Below are 22,667 nucleotides of genomic sequence, written 5' to 3' on the forward strand. Positions count from 1 at the left end.
TTAAGTAAGATTAATAAATAAGATGTTTCTGGGGCAAGAGGATACTGACTTAACTGTTTTTTCTCAGCTGACTCTGATGCGGGGAGGTCTGGTTACTGGTTGCAGACTTTAACTCCACATGTCCATGCCAGTGGCTGGTACACACACACACACACACTCACACACACACTCATATACACACATACACATACACACACTTACACATACACACACACTCACACACACTCATAAACACACATACACATACACACACTCACACACACTCATATACACACATACACATACACACACTTACACATACACACACACTCACACACACTCATAAACACACATACACATACACACACTCACACATACACATACTCACACATACACACTCGCACACACACTCGTATACACACATACACATACACACACTCACACACATACACACACACTCACACACACATATACACACACTCTCACACACACACACTCACACATACACACACTCATACACACAAACACATACACACACTCACACACACACATTCACACACATACATATACTGCACACACTATACACACACTCTCACACATGCTCACACACACACACTCACACACACACACTGTACACACACTGCAAACACACACACACACTGAACACACACACTGTACACACTGCAAACACACACACACACTGAACACACACACACACACTGAACACACACACTGAACACACACACTGAGAACACACACACACACACACACACACACACACACACACACACACACACGCATATTCACATATCTCTATCCACCAAGTGCTGGACCAGCAGATGCTCTGCAGGGAACAGGAGCCCTTTCCCTCCTCCCTGCCCTGCTGGTGGCGGCTGCAGCTTCTCTGCATTCTGCAGTGTTGGAAAAAGAAATTACAGAGCAGATTGCAATTAAGGGGGATGGGGGGGCACAGAGGCCCTAAAAATGCAGCTTGACTGAGCGCTAAACTGTGTTTTTGCCTGGAGCCAATCAGGAGCCTCTGACGAGAGCCTGTTCCCACTTACAAATCTAATTGCAGGAGGTGTGGTTGGGGTGGTCCTGGGAGCCTCAGAGAGGGGTCTGCCAGCCCCTCGGGGACGGCTGCCGGCAGACTGCTTGTATGTTGTTTTGAGAGTCACAGAGTCACACAGGATTAGGAATGGAGGTGGAAGCAGACATATTGGGAGCCTGGGAAAGTGCCATGCTTTTTTTTCCTTTGGTAATAGCTTCAGAGCTTTCATATATATATCACACACCACACAGAACTACTCTCTGCTCCTCCTGGTCACTGTTTTACACACGAGAGACTGAGGCATGAAGAAGGGTCTACTGTTTGCAGAGTGGGTTCTTTCTGTCTAACTCTGTGGGTTCTGCGAATTGAACTCAGGTTTCCAGGCATGGATGGTGAGCCCCCCTCTCTGCTGTCTATGTAATCCAGGCTGCTGCTCTTGAACCCACGGAGATCTTCCTACTTCTGCCTCCCAAATATTGAGATTGAAGTTGTGTGCTACCATAGCTGGACGTTTTGTGTTGTTTTTCAAGTAATTTACTATGGAGCCTAGGCTGGTCTTGAACCTGCCAGCCCTGAGGCGCTGGGATCACAGGCACACAGACCCCGAGTGCTGGGATCAGCGGCCTGTGCCACTCTGCCCGTCTGAGGACACAAGTGCACTCACCACATATCCTCTATTAGGCCTTGGTAGGAACATCAGATTTATCAAAAGAGAAAAAACAAAACAAAATGGCAGTAACATTTTAATTTCAGATAAACAGCGTTTTCCTGAGTATTATAACGAGGTCCCATATTGCATGGAGTATAGCTGAAGTAAAAACTAGTCTTTATTAGAGATTCAATATGAACTGACTGTCCTGTAACACATCTGACACCTTGTGCCTTTGCTCCTCCCACCTCTGGCTCCCCTCTCCTGCCAGTAACTCACCCTCCCTTCATTGGGGTAGGAAGAATTCTAGGAGGAAATGGATGAAGGGATGATCATAGACCTCTGAACCTCTGCCAGCTACCGTGTGACCTTTCATGAACGTCCCCATCAGACTTCTGAGTTTTTGAGATGGAGTTTCAAGTAGTCCAGGCTGCCTTTAAGTCCACCTTTCAAAGGCTAGCATTTTTCTCTCAGGGGCTGCAGGCGAGAGGACTCAGTGGTAGGCAATAGGTGACTGCAAATGTCCCTGGTAGCGCTAATGTTCTTGATATCTCCCTCCTTTCTGCTGTCCATGGGGCTGAACCTGTGCAACGGAAGGAAAGAGATCTGCTGCTGTGCTTTTGTGATGAGAGGACCTGAGGCCCTGGGGACTGGGAGTCCGGAAGGGCAGGCAGTGCTAGCCTAGGAGACACCTGGTGCAGAGAGAGGGCTGTGGTGAGGCAGCTGCTGAACAAGCAGGAGGTGAGGTCGAAACTGCCAGGGGGTCGAGGTCGGCTGTGGCACTTTTCTTCTTCTTCTTCTTCTTCTTCTTCTTCTTCTTCTTCTTCTTCTTCTTCTTCTTCTTCTTCTTCTTCTTCTTCTTCTTCTTCTTCCTCTTCCTCTTCCTCTTCCTCTTCTTCTTTCTTCTTCTTCCTCCTCTTCTTCTTCTTCCTCTTCTTCTTCTCCTCCTCCCCCCTCCTCTTCTTCCTCCCCCCTCCTCCTCCCCCTCTTCCCTCTCCTCCTCTTCCTCTCCCCCCTCCTCCTCCTCCCCCCTCCTCCTCCTCCTTTTTTTCTTCTTTTTTTTGTCTTTCAGAAACAGCAGGGCACCCAGGTTTCAGGCTCCTCCAGTCCTTACAGGCTGCTGTGATCCTGGCTAAATCCTAAAGGCCTCTGTTTCTTCAACTGCAAAGTGGGGTTAATACTGCTTAGTTCTGCAGGAGATGCTGGGATTAGGGGGAGGGTGAGATGCTGTGGTTGCCGCTGCTGCAATGGTGCTGGTGGTTTTCACATTACCTGGTGGTGGTATTCATGTGTTTTCTTCTGAAAAAAACAAAACAAAACGAAACGAAACAAAAAGCCTAACCTCCCTTAAGGAAACCTAACCTCTAAAAGGGCAAAGCTGCTTGGGCCCTCTCCGAGCCCCAGCAGAGACCACAATTCGCTCCAGACTGCCTTCGTTGCAGCTACATTTTATTTGTTGCATTTTTGACAGACGTCTAAATTATACATTGAGCTTTCCACGTGACCAAACACCGCGTCCCTTCCTTTGATTATCATTTTCAAAAGGGACCAAAAAAAAAAAAAAAAAACCTTCCGATGGATCACACCGAACCCCGAAACCACATGGAGAGCCGAGCTAAAAATAAAGGAAGAAGCGAAGCGTCCTGAAAACGAGAGGAAGGAGAAATCAAAGCGCGCTGTAGAAGGGAACGGAGACATTGGTCCTGGTGAGGGTGACATGGTGTCACCCTCCAGGCCAGGCCGGATAAGGAGCGGCCAACAGTGAGGGTGGGGCTCAAACTGGCATAAAAATAGCCACCACTTTAGTCCGGAGGGGAATAAAGAAATCGTCCGACAGCGGGGAGGGGGGAGGGAGGGAGGAGGGGGGAGGACGTCGGCAAGGCTGTCCCTCTGTAGCATCTCAGGCTGTGGACTTTTCTACCGGTCAGAGCTAACCACCGGCATAATCGCTGACTTTCAGCTGTGCGACGACATGTTCCCCAGCTCAGCCCACATCAATGACACCCTTGTTTCCATAGTAACCAAGGGAGAGCTAAGGGGAAAGGGTGTACTGCACTGGGCGAAGGGAATCCAGCCAAAAGGAGCCACACAGGGAGGGTGAGAGCAGGGCTCGGTTTTTCCCACAACTGGCTGGAGGATACACTGTGGACTTTGCCTGCCCTCTGGCCTCGGCCCTCGCCCCCTGAACATTCAGATGCAATGGTGCGCAGAGCAAAAGTCTTACCAGGGCTCACTGGGATGGGGGGAGGCACGGGGGCGGGGCATCCCCTTTCTAGCTTCAGACTCTGTTCTCTGGCCATGGCCACAGGGGGCAGGGGTGGCACGGTGGAAAGGAAACAGGACTTTACAAGCATTTTGTTTTTACAAATGGGAGCTTTCAAACTGCATTTTTCAGGCTCCACTCATTTATCCCCCGGAGCCCCTAGAGGGTTCAACAGGGCTCACAGGGAAGATAAAAGCCTGTGACAGCCACAGTTGTCTCTGGTGTCTCTGGCTGGGAAGCAAATGTGGACATTTAGAGAAGCAGCGATCAGAGCAGGACAAGGCACTCTGCCTGCTAGCTGGGGCCGGGGTGGGGGTGGGGGGTCTTTAGAATAAATAGTTCCTTTAGTCAGCGGTGAGAGAGCAGAAATGCACTACAGCTCATGCTCTTCCAGAGTCCGAGTCCCTGCTACAGCATTCCAAAACTGGCTTCAAAGTAGACTTCCGGCCCCCAGATAACACCCTGAAGCACTGGAAGGAAAAGCCAGTCTCCAGGGCCAAAGCTACATCTGGTGGCTGCAGAAGGGACACTTCCGATCCCTTATAGCCATTTGCCACCCTTCAAAGCTGGAGGGATTTGGGTGAGCTAGACAAGTCAATGGGAGAGGCAGCAGGGCTAACTAGCTGAGCGGTTTAAAAACCTCACCTTCTTTTGTCCTGCAAGTCCTTACAGGCCTGTGTACTACAACCCCACACCTCTCCCCCAGCCATTGCTGATAGCTTTTATCCTGGTCACCTTTCAAACTGTCCAAGCTTCTCCCTCTCCAGAGACCAGAATAAGCTGGGTCCACAGAGCAGGGGTTTCTGAAGCACTTCCTGTTTGCTCGCACACCATGGTGGGCTTGGAAAGGACCCCTTCCCAGATGAGAAGGCAGCTGGCCTCCCTGGCCCTGCCGGGCACTGGAGAGCTCCTTATTTACTCTCTGAAAAGCTCTGAGCTCATGCCCAGAACAGAGTTTAATTCAGGAGCAGGCGATCCTCTGGTCTGCTTTCGGGGTTTGAGGCTGGGATTTCTGAGGGTTCAGGCAAACGCGCTCCGCTCCTTTCCTCTGGCAGTGGGGGAGGATAGGGTGCTTACCACCCTGCCCAGTCGGCCAACAGCATGTTTGCTGGGAAGGAGCAGAAGAGCCCAGCATGGGGTAAGAGTCTTTCCTGGGCCCAGCCCCCAGATCACACCCATGTTCACCCCGCAGCATCCATGTTCATTCCCACACCATTTAGTTGCCAGCTCTGTAAGAATTGATCTCTTCTCAGATCGATCCCCTGGCTTCTCTCAGTGGAGCAGGTTCATGGCAGAACTGCGTTTATTTTTAAAATCTGATAGCATCGGCCTGGCCTATTGTGATCGTTTAAACCCAGAATTCTTCGAGCTTTAGAAATCCCCTGTATAGGGCCACAGTGGAGGAGTCAGCTAATCTCAGAGCCGCCTGCTCCCTGCTCCACTGAGCTGGAGAAAGCCTGTTTGCACTAGCCTGAGCCCTCGATGTGAGGGCTTTCTAAGGACCTTGTAATTTTTCTGGAATTAAACCTCCCACCTCTCCCTACATTCCAGATGTCATTACAGTCAAAAGTCATAAGAATCTGTTTCCCTCTGTGGCTGGCAGGGATGAAGAGATGGGGGCACGGGGTAGGGAGCAGGGGCTGGAGTGAGGCTGGTTCTGTAGTGACTTGTTCGCAAAGATTCTTTTCTTTTTTTTCCTTTCTGTCAAAAAGTGAGGATTACACACAGTCTCTTACCTGCCTGACAAGACGGTTTAGTCATCAGCCGTCCTTTACTTCCCAAGTGGCGGCAGCTGCCGGACAGACCAAAGCCCTGGCTCAGGTGCCCATGAGGAAAAAAGTGTCTGCACAGCACCACCAAACATGCAGCTTCCAACCACCCGGGGAGTGAGGGACAGGGCAGGAAAGAAAGAGACCGGCAAGAGCAGGCGAGTGGCTTCCTCCCTTTCCACGAAAGCCCCCTGGAATCCTCTAACTGCAGTGCAAGGCCTTGTTCCTTTCTAATCCTGTGCTCTAAGACATCTAACACTATTTCAGTTATGCAGAGGAAACAATATAATTCCTTTATTTGAAAAACGATACTGAACCTCTGAGATCAGTTAAAATCTACTGCTGGAATGGGGGTTCCTCTTAAGCTGCTGTCCCCTCCCACCACACAGCTGTGGCCGTGCAGATGGGAAAGCCTTTGGTCAGAAAGCGCAAGCCAGTGTTTCTTTCTCAGGGCGGGACCAGCTCCCGCAGCTCCGCGCCTCCCTCGGCATCTTACTTCTTCTTTGCGTTGACATTCTTGCAGACCCAGTTCATGCCGTCCTTTGAGGGAGAAAAGGGCAGTGTTAGTTGCAAGTGTCCCAAGAGCTCAGCCTGCAGGGGACTGGGACACCCACTCTAGGGAGCTTGCTGCCTCAGGGTCCACCTGGCTGACCAGGGTGGGCGACCTTTGGGAAGGCAGAGGGAGGTCCCTGAGCACAGGAGGGAGACAGACCCAGTCAACACCTGAACTTGAGATGCGTCCTCAGGAACTCCCTCTGAAAAAATAAACACATCTACCCGGGTCCAGGGCTTGGCTGAGGAACGGATCAGGAAAGATTCCAGCCATTTTTGGCTTTTTCTAAAAGCTGACCTTTGCTAGGGCATTAATTCAATGAGCTACCCTTCTGGTTCCCTAGCGTGTTTACAGTGTGACAGTGTACACTTGGGTTAAATTAAATTTCATTTTGGAAAAACAACCCTCTCTAGTGGGTGTTCCTCCACACATACAGGGGCAATACATGCATGCTTCTATAGAGAGGTTTCAAAGTGGCTTCTTGTCGCTTTAAGCACTAAGCAGAAGGAAAGAGGGAAGGAGAGCTTTTCTTAAAGGCACAGCGACCTTGAAAGTGTCCTTTTTTTTTTAGAAGGTTAGAGAGGGACTGAGGTAAAAAAAAAAAAAAAAAAAAAAAAAAAGGAAAAAAGAAAGAAAGGAAAGAAAGAAAAAAAACCCCCACACAATGCCTACAGCCTCCTGGCAGGCAGCAGGATTCCTCACAGATGCCAGGCCTGTCAAACGTGACCTCCCTCTCAACCCCCTCTGGAGCATACCTGGACACACCCCCTCCCCTGGACTCCTGACCTTCAGGCAAGTCAAGTTCCCTTAGAACCACACAGTGGAACTCAAGTGGGCCCTGCAGGGTATCTTGCCCAGAGTCCAGGGCTCACCAATGTGTGCTTATTGGACACACGTGACAACCATACTCCAAACCCCGAATTTCTGGTAGCTGTGGATCTGGCCGCTGGACCTGAACACCTAAGACAGCTTACAGCAATAAATATCAGCTGACGCCCTTGGCCACTGGGACATTAATCCCGTAAACAATACATCACTTCAAAACAACCAGCTCCCCCTTCTCCTGGCTAATCTGACAGTCACCTGCATGCACAGTGGGCAAAGCTCCGCCAGCTGCCATCAGGGCACTCAGGCAGGAGAACCGGACGATCTGAGGGAACTTTCTGCGTTGCCAAGATGAGGCCCAGCCTTGCACACAGCCTTCAGGTGGGAAGCACCTGGCTGCAGCTGGGCAGTGGGGGACCAGGTGAGGGGGCCCCCGAAGCATCTGATTACAACGGGGTCAGCCACACACTCTGAAAAGCTGAGCCATTTTAAAACCGTTTTATGAAAAGGATTCATTTAAAGAGAGCATGTTTAATTTTAGTAGCTAATTGGTTTCTAGGAAAAAAAAAGATCACCTGCCAGGAGACAAAAAAGATTTTTACACATACAAGAGGGATGGCTCTGATGGTAACATTCTTCTCTGGCTCCGAAGCGTAAGGGCTCAGAACCCGGCGGCACTGGCACTGCCATGGTCAAGGGCAGCACAAACATCCAAAGGTGGCTCTCGAGTTCCCTTTCCCACAGACACATTTTATCAGACCAGCTTCTCCGGGACACCAAGAGGGGTCTCCACACAGCGCCAGTACCATTCTGTCTTTTTTCTTGGTTTATGACTGGTGGTGGTGGGGGTGCCTTATTATATTTCACCAAACATAAGTGTAGGCAGAGAGATAGGGAAAATATTTACTCAGCTGCAGGCACTCAGAGCGGAAGGTGGAGGGGGCCATATTCTGTGGAGGCGGAAGGGGCTTAAAGGGCATGCATGGCCTGCTGAGGGGCACTGCCTCGCAGATGTCTGAGGGCTACAGTGGAGGCTTGCCCATCATGGTCTTGTTGACAGAGGGCGCTCAGAGGCCAGCACCTAAGGCTGTCCTCAGCCTCTGTCTTGGGCAAAGCCCTGGGCTTCTCTGCTAGGCTTGGGGAAGCTCCTTTGAGTCATAGCATTTGGGAGCTGGAGGTGAGAGGCAGAGGGAGGAGAGGGCCACAATCCTCTGTGACAGAACCTCATAAATCAGTAAGGGCAAGCTCTATCAAGTAGCCCACTGGAAAGGAAAGATTAACAGTGTTATCCAAAAACCAGGATGGGAAGGCTTAAGCAAAGGACCGGCATGCAGTCTGGTGTGCAGTCCGTACTTAATTTATTGTCTCTTAAATAATTCTCATAACCACTCAGTGAAATGTATTATTATTTCCAGATTGCAAACAAGGAAATGAAGAACAGAAAAATTTGAGGCAGAGGTGGGCCTTGAAGTGCGCCTTTCTTCCCACTGAGAACCATACACAGGCCACCGTTTTTATGGTCTGAGGATGACAGGAAGTGCTCTGCATCTCATTTATAAGAGGTCTGGGAGTCCCTTTGAAGGAAGTTGGGAAAGACCATTCTGCTGGGTTGTTCCCCCCCCCCCCCCCCTTCCTTCAGGTGAACATAGGGTAAAGACTGTCAAGGAACCCTGCCCACTTTGTCACAGCTCTCAAAAGAACCAGAGGATTCCTAACCTGCTGGGACCTAGGCCTGTGCAAGACTGGGCATTTGTGACCTGGGCCACCTCCTTCAGTGGATACTCGACATTTAGAGACAACAGAACTACGCAGAGGAGCCTCTGCTTCTGTGTGCAAGTGGGCGGTGGGCTTTGCTTTTCTGGAGAAAAGTGATTGCTTGTGTGAAGGAGGTGATTGTGGTGTCCCTGAAGAAGGAAATGAATCCATGGGTTTGTTTAATGGTTGAACCTTTTATTGTTAAAAACTGGTTTGGCTGATTTCCTGAGTCTTTGGCGGGAACAGCCTCTCCTTTCCTTTCCCTACCGATCTCGCTGAAACTGAATTTGAATTGATCAGCTTCAATTTATCAATAGACGGGGCCTCAGACACTGGGCCTCGAGCAGTTTCCTGGAGAGGAAATAAATGTCTCCATGTTGCAGGAGTATTCCTACCATATCCATGGAGTGCAGGGGGCGGTGGCGATGTGGTGAAAAGCTGCCCCTACTAATCATCCCCCAGCCTGAGAGTCAAGGTGGGCTGCCTGCCTATGGGCAGGGCTAGTCTCTGCCTGTTCTGCTCTTTTAACTTGATCTCACTCTGGTGCATCCATGAGTGTTGGATGGCTGCAAGGGCTGGGTTTTAAAGCCAGGGTGACTATGTGGCCACTTCAGTAATTGCTTTAGGATGACAAGGCGCTCAGACCCTTGCTGAACAATGCAGCCTGTCCCATTGTGCCTTTAGGCCCCTGAGGTCAAGGAGCAGCTGAACACAGCATACATAAAATATCGCTTGCTGTTCATATTTTTCTGGTGACAAAGGGCAGTGTACCAGGGAGGAAGCAAATCACATGTCCCAGGCTTGCTCTTAGTCCACAGAGAGGTCTGCAAATACAAAAATCAACCTGAGGGCCAACTGATACATAAGCAGTTCCACACATACCTGGACTAAGTACCAATGATCTCAGGCCTAGAAAAAAGTCCTGGACATCCTTTTTAAATGCTAAAATCTGGGACTGGGCAGTATAGCAAGCTCTGAAATAGAATAAAGGCTCAGCATAAACAAGATACTGGGTTCAACTTCTATCCCTGCAAAGAAAACCAAGTCAAATTTTGTTAGCAGAGAGGAAAGTCCTGTAGTTCAAGTGAAGCAGAGGTGAGGCTGGCTGGGAGCTCCTCTGACAGAGGCTTAGTCCACACCTCAGCATGGCAGACTCCAGTTGACTCTCCTAAGGAATGGAGGCAGCAGAAGATGCTGTGATCTGACTATCCTTCTGTTTGGAGGACGAGGGGAGGAATGGGGGAGATGCCATGTGAGAAGCTAGTCTAACTCGGTGGCCTGGAGGACAAGGTCATTCTGCCTGGTCAAAGCCATCAGTGTCAGTGTAGGCAAGTGACTGGTGATGATGAAGTCGAGGCCAGGTTAAACTGCTTTCAAAGGACATCTAAAGTCAGAATAATCACACACTGTGTTTTACAAAAAGTGTCTCCAAACGCCTGACGCTACAGTGGGAAGGACAAACATGGTCTGAGGTAAAATTCATGGCTGCGGGCAGAAGCGGGATGGTGGTTGTTTAATTTTAAAAGATGGAATCCAGATCCATTGTACATTTTCTAGATGCCCATTGGAAAGGACAAGGGGCCTGGTGCTAAGTCATAGATCCCAGGAAGGCCTAGCAACCAGGCCTAGCAACATGGAGGTGGGGGAGGGGTGTCTGGCTGAGCAACCTTTAGGTAATCCAGCCCATACATTTTTCACATCCCCTCTTTTCTGCCATCACCTGCTTGACATAACTGGGTCTCTTCTGACCCTGCCTTTGGACTAAAGGCCTCTCAGCAGGATGAAGTGTCCGACTGTGCCCTTTACCTGTTCTTTGCTTCTGACAGTCTCTCATGAAAACCCGCTGTAATTAGGTGATGAGTTGGCCTCCTCGTCACCATCAATCAGGTGAGGAAAGAGCTGTTCCAAACTCTCTTGATGTCCTCAACAGTCTATACCACACACACGGCTGAATGCATGGCATTGTCTTGTAAAGACCACCCAAGTGCCCTTGAGAATATCGGGTGCAAACTCCCTCCCAGGAACTCCGCCCAAGGAATCCCACCATCTCAAAGGACTGTTCAAGCCGCCTAACTGGTGGGAAGTAGTTAGCGGGCCTGCTTGGCCACAGAGCTGGTCTCTGGACTGCACCATTTGAAGGGCCTCGCTGTTCCTTACCGTGCCACAGCTCTCCTAGATCTGTTTTTTTGTGTGTTTATAAATGTTTTACGTTTCAGTCATTCATCCAGCAACTGTGTGTGTGTGTGTGGAAGTGGGGGTGCAACGGCACCTGGGGAGCACAGAGGATAACTTGCTGGAGTTGTTTCTCTCTGACACACGTGGGTTCCAGGGAGTGAACCTGGGTTCAGAGTAAGTGTGCTGAACCTCTATGTAGGCCGCCAGATGTGTTTTGATTGGACATGCGTGCGCGCGCGCGCGCGCACACACACACACACACACACACACACACACACACACACACCCCACAGTGCAGACAGCAGAGCTGGCTCTCAGCACCTTCTCCTTCTCTCAGACTTTTGTACAGTTTCTTTCTGAGTTGTCACAGAGGCAGCACCAAAGGCAGCTCAACCAGCTGGGCAGCCTCTGGGGAGGTGGGGTAAGGAGAACAAAATGGAATTTAGGGAGTTTTAATCCTTATGAATTTATATCTGAAAGTGAACCCCACATCACTGAATCATAGTCATTTTTCTAACAAAGTTCTTAATTCTTAGGGATATTTTAATCCTTAATTAAGAGCCATGGAAGGCCTATACTTCAGCCATGTACTCCTAAAAAGGAATTACACTGAAGTGATTCTTTTTTTTTTGGTTCTTTTTTTTTCCGGAGCTGGGGACCGAACCCAGGGCCTTGCACTTCCTAGGCAAGCGCTCTACCACTGAGCTAAATCCCCAACCCCTGAAGTGATTCTTTTAAAGGTAAAAACAAGAAGCTGGCAGCATCACCTGAGGGAGGAGCATGGTCAGTAACTGGCTGACAGAAAAGCGCTCACAGGAGGCTCCATGACCTTTCTTTGCTCCCCAAAGGTTACCACGAAAGGACAATAGAAGATTCCCTTCTTAATTAACATTTTTATTAAATAACCTATTTCAAATAATAGTTAAATTCTCTAAATTTATATCATTCTATTAACCATAATCTAATCTCATTAACCTTGAAATCCCAGTCTTAACTATCCAATTCTACACACCCTGGTACTCTCTACAAACTAATTAAGTGACCTTCAAACTATTTGTCCTCTGTATAAAATCATTTTCTTTGCTCTCAGTTCTTTGCTGGATGTCTCATTCATACGATTGCATTTTGATTAATTAATTAATTTATCTGTGAGTTTAAGTCAGTGGACAACTTTTGGGAGACAGCTCTTTCCTGCCCTGTGGTTCTGGGATCAAACTCAGGTCATCCATCAACTTTGGCAGCAATCACCTTTATCCACTGAGACATCTTGCTGACTCTGGACCTCTTTTGATGTCACATCCTGTGCCCCTGGTTGCTGCAGGTCCCCGATTAAAAAAGCAAAGCTTTTTTTTTTTTTTTTAGCAGATAACCGAATGGTTGTAGTTCCTCACTCTATTCAAACTGCTTACGATTTACAGACGTGCCTTGCTGCTCTCACGGTCTAACTGCCTAGTAGCTTGCTGTGTAAGGGTTTTCTCTACAATGGAGCCTGGGAATGAAGCTCACAGGTTCAGTACTTGCCTATCATGTTCAAGGCCAGATTGTAGGGGGCTGTGTCCCTGTGGTGGTTACACTGCCAACTGCAGGGGGCGCTGTGTACCCATGGTGGTTACACTGCCAGAAGCCCACAGCTGTACCCAGACAGAAGTGGTTCCCATGGTATCGTGTGCCTTTGGCTTTAAGGCACTCAGGACTGACTCCAGATCATTCACTCTGGCCCAGGCCCCTCTTCCATGTCCTTGGGCAGGTTGAAGAAGCAATAACCTCACTTTAATTCTGGCTTTGCCTTTTCACATTGCCTTCACCCTGGCCAAGAGTGGAGATGGCAGTACCACAAGCCCACATTCTGATGAGTGTCCACACAACCTATCTGTTCTCCTCAGCCCACCTCTTACAGCTCCCAACACGAGGATGCCCGTGACTTTTTTTTTTTCTTTTTTTCTTTTTTTCGGAGTTGGGGACCGAACCCAGGGCCTTGCACTTGCTAGGCAAGCTCTCTACCACTGAGCTAAATCCCCAACCCCGCCCATGACTTTTTTTTTTTTTTTTTTTTTTTGTTCTTTTTTTCGGAGCTGGGGACCGAACCCAGGGCCTTGCGCTTCCTAGGCAAGCGCTCTACCACTGAGCTAAATCCCCAACCCCTTCCGCCCGTGACTTTTTAACATTTGTGTTCTGAGTCACTTAGCAGGGCAGGGTCCTCATGCTGAAAAGCTTTACAACACAGGAAAGCGTCTTCTGGGCTGGGGCTGCAGTTCAGTGGATAGAGTGATTGCCTGCTATGCATAAGGACTGGGTTCCATAGTCCTTAGTTTCAATAGAAAACAAGAGGCCACCTGTCACCTCTCTTCCCTACCTGTGCCTGTGTCTTACCAAATTACCCTGTGCACAGCTGGAAGGGCACAGAGTAAGATCTTTCCCTCCCTCCTTTCCTTTCTTCCTCCCTCCTTCCTCCCTCCCTCCCTTCCTTCCTTTTATTCCTCCCCCCCCTCTCTCTCTCTCTTTCTTTCTTTCTTTCTTTCTTTCTTTCTTTCATTTTTTCTTTCTAGACAGGGTTTCTCTGTGTAGCCCTGGCTATCCTAGAACTAACTATGTAGACCAGGCTGGCCTTGAATTCACAGAGATCTAAACTAAAGGCGTGCGCCACCACCTGGCAGATCTTCTTGTTTTAAAGAGGATTGTAATTGAACAAGACTAAATACTGATCCGTATTAACTATAACCAACAGTCCATGTTGTACCACACTTGGACTAGGTTGTATAGGTAAATCGAAGGCTTGGAGACGAGCCAGGCTACACAATCACTATGTGGTAGCAATTCTATAAGGGAGAGTCTAGAAGAATGTATTTAGTCCCTTTGTATAGTAGTAGGACTTAGGAGAGAAAGATTCTTTTCCTGGCTGGGGATGACTTCCGGGTCCTGCTGACTTTACCCCCACGGGATGAGGATTACAGGGCTCTACTGTCAAGCCCATTTTTCTGTGTATTTTTGACTGCTGTGATGAACCTGGAACCTGTCATGTAAGACAAACACTCTACCACTGAAAAATGCTCTTAGTCCACATTTTTTCAACTTTATAAACTTTTATATGATCAAAAAGAGAGAAAAAAATCATATTTGAGATAGGATCTTGTGGGGCTAGATTAGAACTCCTGGGTTCAACTGATCTTCCAAAGTATGGATGTGTGCCATAATGCCCAATTTAGACTATGACTTTTAGAACCAGAATCTAGGAAGGAAGGAAGGAAGGAGGGAGGGAGGGGGGAGAGAGGGGGGAGGGAGGGAGGGAGGGAGGGCGGGCTTGCAGCTGAGTGTGGAGGCCAACTCCTGTGATCTCAACACTTTGGGTGCTGAGGTAGAAAGGTCAGAAGGTCGGACTCAGCTACGTAGAGAGTTCAAGGTTCAGCTTGTCTACCAAACACTCAGTCTTGGGGCTGGAGAGACGACTCTGTACTTAAGAGCACTGGCTGCTTTTCTAGAGGATTGAGGTTTGATTCCCAGCCCCTATATGGTGGCTCACAACCATCTGTAACTCTAGTTCCAAGAAATTTAACACCCTCTTCTGGCCTCCATGTGCTCAGCGTGCAAAGGGTGCACACACATGTACAGGCAAAACACCCATACCCATAAGATAAAATTTATAAGAAGAGAAACTATCTCAAAAACTCCAAAACACTAACTCTCCCAAACTTGAACCTCACAGGGTGCTCCAGGATACACTTGAGGATTTAACTGTGCCAATCCCTGGGTTCCACAGAACTCCAGCATACACATAGGTGCAACTTCTGGGTGCAAGTGTCAGCAGGGTGAGGAGGGGACCCCTGTCCAGTGCTGACTGCACTCGGGGTCTAGAGGCCACACAAAGAAGCCAGCTGTGGCTGCTTTTGTAATAAAGGAAAACTAAAGCAAACCAGCAGCTAACATGTCAGGACCAACACAAGTCTGGCATGCGATTATTGCTTGAGACAAAAGCAATCAGCCCATTTAAAAACAAGTCAGAGTCAAGCGACTGCGGGAGGGAGAACATTAGAAAGGAAAAGCAAATGGGAAGAGGCTACAGGCGGTGGCGAAGAATCAAATCTCAGGTCTGCAATCGAACAAGCCATGTTGAGAGAAAACCAAACCGTCATGCCATGGTCAACATAGCATATGGCAGAGAGGGAAGAGAAGACCTACAGTGGGACAGACTGGTCCTCACAGCACTGTGACACGTCCTAGCAGGTAAACCACATGCTCACAGTGAGGAACATGGAAGATTCAGTCTCCTTAAAGGGCTGATCACGGTATGTCACTGAGTTGAGGAAGCTCGTTAGGAATCATCTGAGTTAGAAGTGCATTTCTTTTGGAGAATACAGCTTCTTGGATGTCTGGGACAGGGCTATGATTTGCCCTAAATTAATATTACACAAGGAGATGTTCAATCTCCTGGTATATGGTTCCTCAGCATAAAGCCCAGGGCTTTGTGTCCACAGAAGTCCTCCAGTGGGAAATCAATACCAGTAGCTAGAAACAGACACCAAGCCCGAGGGCAGGGGAGAGAACTCTGAGGAGAACAGAGATGTTTCTAGGCCAGCCAGCGTTTGTATGGTTGCTGATGGTGGTCACTAGGACGACAGGCTTGTGGCATCCATAGTTGTAGACCCAACACAGGATGAGAGCACAACTATCAAGCAACTCTTGAGTCATTTCCTCGGGCCCCCCCCAGGTAGGACAGGAGCTGAGGAAGGCACAGGGCTGCTCCTCTTGAGGAGCAGGCACTTCATGGTATCTACTTGGCTTGTACGCAGAAAAGAGCCTCACTTCCTAGAATGGTTCATCTGCCAGTCAGAGGCCATTTGCTTCTTATCTTTTTCTGTGTAGAGCAGTGGTTCTCAACCTTCCTAAAGCTGCAACTCTTTAACACAGTTCTTCATGCTGTGCTGCCCCCCAACCATAAAAGTATTTCATTGTTACTTCATAATGATAACTTTGCTACTGTTATGAACAGTAATGAAGGCATCCCTGTTTTCTGATGGTCTTAAAACCCCACAGGGGTCATGACCCACAGGTAGAGAGCCACCGGTCTAGATCAACCCTACCAGGGAGACAGGTGCCTTACTGAGCTGTCATGTGACAGGAAGACTTGTGGCCCACCCGACGTCGCCTCACCTGGACGCCCTCGCCTGTGAGCGCTGAGCAGGACTGGATCTGCCAGACGCGGTCCCGAATGGTGTGTAGGTTTAGCCCTTCTGCGATCTCTGCGGCTGGGGCCGCCGTGAGCAGATCCTGCTTGTTAGCAAAGACGAGCACTGGCACACAGCTCAGCTTTTCTTCCTCCAGCAATTCCGTTAGCTCCTGGACGAAAAGGGGAGAAGCTGGCAACGTGTGCTTAAGCGCACACCACACATTACAACATGCTAAGCAGTTAGGTCGATCAGCAGCGACTTTCAGGGTGGAGATCCTAAGGCTTGTGCCTTTGGAGGTTCCCGAGCACATGTCTGGGCTCAAATGAGGGATTCTGACTACAGAAGGTTGGAGCCAGCCCAGGAGTCGCTTCTTTTCTTCCTTTCCTTTTTTTTTTTTTTTTTTTTAATTTATTTATTTTATGTGAGTACACTGTCGCTGTCTTCAGACACACTGGAAGACGGCATCAGATCCCATTACAGATGGCTGTGAGCCACCGTGTGGTTGCTGGGAATTGAACTCAGGACCTCTGGAAAGCAGTCAATGCTCTTAGCCTCTGAGCCAGCTCTCCAGCCCTAGGAATCACTTTTAACAGACCTCCTCAGTGATTATGTTATATGTGACACATGAGTCACTAAGAAATGCCCTGAGAGCCACTGTGTAAGAAAGAGCATAAATAGCAGTTAGAGATTTCAGACTTATTCAAGGTTAGTACCTACAAATACCTTTTTTTATTTTTCTTCTGGTGCTGGGGATTGAACCAAGGACCTTATACGTCTATGTGCGCACACACGCACGCGCGCGCGCAAACACACACACACACACACACACAAAATGGAAATGACAATTAGAGATAATTGTATCCATTGATCTCTATCTCCAAAACATGCACCCAATCATCAGTGTTCATTGACTTCACATCCTGAAAGATCTGGAAGAAACCAGAGTGTTACTGGCCCCCTGGGTCACAGGAAGAACTCTAAGCTGTGTGTTAATTCTGTCTATAGTAATTTCAAATGAGTACATACACTTACCCTAGGGACAGACTCTGCCTTTTCCTACTAAGCTCACATTTTAGCTACTTTAAACATTCAGCTTTCAAAAAGAACTGGACAGCTGGGGCTGGAGAGATAGCTCAGTGGTTAAGAGCACTGACTGCTCTTCCAGAGGTCCTGGGTTCAATTCCCAGCAACCACATGGTGGCTCACAACCATCTGTAAAGAGATCCGATGCCCTCTTCTGGTGTATCTGAAGATAGCTACAGTGTACTTATATATAATAATAAATCTTTAAAAAAAAAGAAAAAGAACTGGACAGCTGCCGGCCGTGGCACATGCCTTCGATCCAAGCACTCGGGAGGCAGAGGAAGGAGCATCTCAGTTTGAGGCCAGCCTGGTCTCAAGTTCCAAGATACCTAGAGCTACAGAGTGAGACTGTTTCAAAAAACAAAACCAAAAAAAACCCAAAAAGGAACTGGACAGCAAGCTTCCAGCAACCTTATCCCAAGGGCTTAGCACTGTGTCCAGCAGTCTGCAGACCCTCAGCCCACCTTCCAAGACAAGAGGAACAGAAACATGGGGACTTCTGCCATTAGCTACAGGGAAAACTTTCTGTACTGAGCTTCAAACATGGCTCTCTACAGAGGTTCCCTCCACCCTTGCTGCTCCTGGGGGTGACCTCAGTCTGGGTTCATGGTCGAGGCCCAGTGCTGCTCTGTGTATGACGTATACATAGACCGAACGAATCATCTAAACATATTGACATGCACCCTCAGTTAAAGCCATGTGTGAGTTCAAGGTTGATTTTGTTTTCTGGCTTAAAAATGAATTTGCCAGTGTTTGTCAATTAAGTGTGGAGAAGTGTAAACAGAAAGCTTGGTGTGGTGTGCGTGAGTTCTTTCCTACATGGTCTGGGAAGACAAACAAGAAGGGCTTTGGGGACGGTGCAAAGTTCCTTTTGTTTAAATCTTATATGTTCAGTTTGATTAAGCTAAAACGATTTCACCAAAAGACAGTGTAAAAGACTCCCAACTAATTTCTTTTTGGACAACTAGTATTTTTGCCTACTCACCGAATGACTGACCCTCTTCTTGGATTTAATAGTTAACAAAAGCACTTTTTACCCTAACACATTTCCAGGAAAATTAATGAATACCTGGTGTTTTGGGAAAGAGTTCAACATAAGAATCATTTACCTGACCCGTCTCTTCAAATCTTTTTCTGTCTGCACTGTCAATTACGTATATCTGCGATAGAAAACAAGAACGTTACTTCAATAAACAGAGACAGAAAGAGAAGGGGGCAACTTTTACAAAGAACTGAAGGTCCTCAGTCAGTAGAGTTCAGATTAACCCAACAAACAGAAACAGCCTGGCCTCGCTCACCCCACCCATGGAGCAAGAAAACCCCACAAATGAACAAAGGATGCTGGGAAAACACATTCAGGGAGGCGCGCACACCCAGAAACCAAGTGGGTAAACTTCATGTCCTCATGACAGGATGGATGGAAGGAATCCATGGGGATGGTGCTTGGAGACATCTGCAATCTATACTTCTGGGACAGCATTTCTCTGAAAGTACGGCTTCAGCATTACTTCTGGGCTGACACTGGGGCCAAGACAAGGGGCCGTTCATTATCTGTTCATTGTATCATCCCAGGCTACTGTGATGTCAAGGGAAGTCTAGAAATTGATGGACAAGCTAGGCTGGGAGATAACATTGTTGCTTTGTTTGTTTGTTTTGAGACAGGGTATCATGTAGTCCAGGCTGGCCTTGAACTGGCTTTGTAGTCTAGGATGACCCTGAAATTTTGATCTTCCCTCTGCTTACTGGCTGTGGACATGTTTTAAGGGGTGCTGGGGGTTGAACTCATAGCCTTTCATGAATGCTAGGTCAGTACTCTACCATCTCAGCTACATCCCCAGCAGAAAAAAAATCTGAGACTCATTGTAAATTATAAATTTGAAGCTACCCCTCCTCTACCCATGAGTTTTAGTTACAAATAAATAACATTGCATAACAGTAAGGAAAATAAAGTTAACATTATTATTGAATTAATAGTATAGTGGAACTCTCTTTTTTTTTTTTCTTTTTTTCGGAGCTGGGGACCGAACCCAGGGCCTTGCGCTTGCTAGGCAAGCGCTCTACCACTGAGCTAAATCCCCAAACCCCGGAACTCTCTTTTTAAAAGCACATTCAGTTAAAAACAGAAACCAAACTTCACGCCATTACTTTCCATAAATTTCAACAGCAGGTTGATTCTGCAATGCACATGCGCACTGCTGTGGCCTCAAACCCCCACCACGCTGAAATCTGTTCTTTCGGAAAAGAAAGCGATGATCTTTTTGTGCAACGTTCCTTCATTTAGTCACCAGTGCTCACTATTATCCAGAATCCAAGTTTACATTTTCTCTCAATAATGGCCGGTGCTTCCACTTGGTAGGGGGAAGGGGTGTGGTGGGGCAGGGGTGGGGTATGGGATTTCAATGTTCTTTTGGTGTCCATACAGGCTCAGTGTTAGTGAACCATACAGGCTCAGTGTTAGTGAACCATACAGGCTCAGTGTTAGTGAACCATACAGGCTCAGTGTTAGTGAACCATACAGGCTCAGTGTTAGTGAATACAGGCTCAGTGTTAGTGAACCATACAGGCTCAGTGTTAGTGAACCATACAGGCTCAGTGTTAGTGAACCATACAGGCTCAGTGTTAGTGAATACAGGCTCAGTGTTAGTGAATACAGGCTCAGTGTTAGTGAACCATACAGGCTCAGTGTTAGTGAACCATACAGGCTCAGTGTTAGTGAACCATACAGGCTCAGTGTTAGTGAACCATACAGGCTCAGTGTTAGTGAACCATACAGGCTCAGTGTTAGTGAATACAGACTCAGTGTTAGTGAACCATACAGGCTCAGTGTTAGTGAACCATACAGGCTCAGTGTTAGTGAACCATACAGGCTCAGTGTTAGTGAACCATACAGGCTCAGTGTTAGTGAATACAGACTCAGTGTTAGTGAACCATACAGGCTCAGTGTTAGTGAACCATACAGGCTCAGTGTTAGTGAACCATACAGGCTCAGTGTTAGTGAATCATACAGGCTCAGTGTTAGTGAATACAGGCTCAGTGTTAGTGAATACAGACTCAGTGTTAGTGAATACAGGCTCAGTGTTAGTGAACCATACAGGCTCAGTGTTAGTGAATACAGGCTCAGTGTTAGTGAATACAGACTCAGTGTTAGTGAACCATACAGGCTCAGTGTTAGTGAACCATACAGGCTCAGTGTTAGTGAACCATACAGGCTCAGTGTTAGTGAATACAGGCTCAGTGTTAGTGAATACAGGCTCAGTGTTAGTGAATACAGGCTCAGTGTTAGTGAATACAGGCTCAGTGTTAGTGAATACAGGCTCAGTGTTAGTGAACCATACAGGCTCAGTGTTAGTGAATACAGGCTTAGTGTTAGTGAACCATACAGGCTCAGTGTTAGTGAACCATACAGGCTCAGTGTTAGTGAACCATACAGGCTCAGTGTTAGTGAATACAGACTCAGTGTTAGTGAACCATACAGGCTCAGTGTTAGTGAATACAGGCTCAGTGTTAGTGAACCATACAGGCTCAGTGTTAGTGAATACAGACTCAGTGTTAGTGAACCATACAGGCTCAGTGTTAGTGAATACAGGCTCAGTGTTAGTGAACCATACAGGCTCAGTGTTAGTGAACCATACAGACTCAGTGTTAGTGAACCATACAGGCTCAGTGTTAGTGAACCATACAGGCTCAGTGTTAGTGAATACAGACTCAGTGTTAGTGAACCATACAGGCTCAGTGTTAGTGAACCATACAGGCTCAGTGTTAGTGAACCATACAGGCTCAGTGTTAGTGAACCATACAGGCTCAGTGTTAGTGAACCATACAGACTCAGTGTTAGTGAACCATACAGGCTCAGTGTTAGTGAATACAGACTCAGTGTTAGTGAACCATACAGGCTCAGTGTTAGTGAATACAGGCTCAGTGTTAGTGAACCATACAGGTTCAGTGTTAGTGAACCATACAGGCTCAGTGTTAGTGAATACAGGCTCAGTGTTAGTGAACCATACAGGCTCAGTGTTAGTGAACCATACAGGCTCAGTGTTAGTGAACCATACAGGCTCAGTGTTAGTGAACCATACAGGCTCAGTGTTAGTGAACCATACAGGCTCAGTGTTAGTGAACCATACAGACTCAGTGTTAGTGAACCATACAGGCTCAGTGTTAGTGAACCATACAGGCTCAGTGTTAGTGAATACAGACTCAGTGTTAGTGAACCATACAGGCTCAGTGTTAGTGAACCATACAGGCTCAGTGTTAGTGAACCATACAGGCTCAGTGTTAGTGAATACAGGCTCAGTGTTAGTGAACCATACAGGCTCAGTGTTAGTGAACCATTCAGGCTCAGTGTTAGTGAACCATTCAGGCTCAGTGTTAGTGAACCATACAACCATACAGGCTCAGTGTTAGTGAATACAGGCTCAGTGTTAGTGAACAATCAGTGTATTGGGTACATGCCACAGACATTCTACATCTGATACTGAAAATAAGTCACCATGGGAAGCACGCTCATTTTGCTTATTGACTTATATCTAATAATATTTAAATTCATCTAGTTAAGTATGTTGGGATGCAGACCTTTTGTTGTTGTTGCTGTTGGTTTTGTTTGTTTGTTTTTGTTTTTTGGTTTTTTTTTTGTTTTTGAGACAGGGTTTCTCTACACAGCCCTGAATGTCCTGGAACTCACTCTGTAGACCAGTCTGACCTCAAACTCACAGAGATCTGTCTGTCTTTACCTCCCAGGTGCTGAGATTAAAGGTGTGCACCACCAGGTTCCATCAGGTTTTTGTTATTACAAAAAATGTTAATCATGTGTATGTGTGTGTGTAGGCCATGTGTGTGGGTGCCTGAGGAGGCCAGAGGTGTCATGTCCCCTGGAGCTGGAGTTAGAGGCAGTTGGTGAGCTGCTGACGTGGGTGCTGGGAATTGAACTCTGGTCCTTCAGGAAGAATAATACATGCTCTCAACCCTGGGGCCAACTCTCCAGCCTGCAGCTCACGCACAATACACAAAGAGATTTAGAAAGAATGAATGCAATGGGAGAAGCCTAAATAGAATTATCTTCTATGAGTCTACAGTTTATTTAGGAAGATCTCGACAAGGAGGACGGTATGCTAGGGCCACTGGCTGGAATAAAGCTGAGGGGAAATACGAGGACCATTTGGTATGACAGAAAGAAAGGCAGAGTAGCGTGACGGAGCTCGTGACAGAGCTCGATCTACATGTGACCCGGGAGAGGAAGGACCTGCACAGTGTCTTCTGACTGACTTCACAGGTGTCGTGGCAAGCATGTCCCTCATGAGAAATAAACACAAAGGGAAGAAGAACAGAGATGGCTGAGACAGAAAAGCAAGGACTAAGAAGGTTTTGAAAGAGCCACCCAGCCAAGCACCAATGAGTCCAGAGTTG

At 47.7% G+C, this 22,667-nt stretch overlaps 2 protein-coding genes across 3 annotated transcripts in view; one reads left to right on the top strand and one right to left on the bottom strand.

Annotated features, from left to right (window-relative positions):
* Positions 1–5,981: 5,981 nt before the first annotated feature.
* The window catches only part of Arl3 (ARF like GTPase 3), a 47,977-nt gene continuing 31,291 nt past the window's right edge, over positions 5,982–22,667 (bottom strand). For both annotated transcript variants that reach the window (NM_022700.2, XM_087587120.1), the window contains exons 4-6: positions 18,374–18,424; positions 16,165–16,350; positions 5,982–6,251 (exon numbers count right to left, since the gene is read on the bottom strand). In NM_022700.2, coding sequence (NP_073191.1) covers positions 6,204–6,251; positions 16,165–16,350; positions 18,374–18,424 — 285 coding nt within the window. In that variant the 3' untranslated portion in view covers positions 5,982–6,203. The remainder of the gene's footprint in view (positions 6,252–16,164; positions 16,351–18,373; positions 18,425–22,667) is intronic.
* LOC148007920 (uncharacterized) lies at positions 19,274–22,010 on the top strand. The gene is made up of 2 exons (XM_087609739.1): positions 19,274–19,691; positions 19,741–22,010. The coding sequence occupies exons 1-2, from the start codon at positions 19,664–19,666 to the stop codon at positions 21,666–21,668; spliced, it is 1,956 nt and encodes a 651-aa protein (XP_087465865.1). The 5' UTR covers positions 19,274–19,663; the 3' UTR covers positions 21,669–22,010.

This window comes from Rattus norvegicus, chromosome 1 (genome assembly GCF_021556685.1).
Source record: "Rattus norvegicus strain SHRSP/BbbUtx chromosome 1, alternate assembly SHRSP_T2T, whole genome shotgun sequence".
Lineage (NCBI taxonomy): Eukaryota > Metazoa > Chordata > Mammalia > Rodentia > Muridae > Rattus > Rattus norvegicus.

What these genes read in the sequence shown, in the direction of transcription:
- LOC148007920 (XM_087609739.1), top strand. Translation starts at nt 19,664, where the DNA reads ATGTTCTTTTGGTGTCCATACAGGCTCA. An exon ending in TTGGTGTCCATACAGGCTCA is followed by an intron (nt 19,692 to 19,740) that starts GTGTTAGTGAAC and finishes ATACAGGCTCAG; the next exon opens with TGTTAGTGAACCATACAGGC.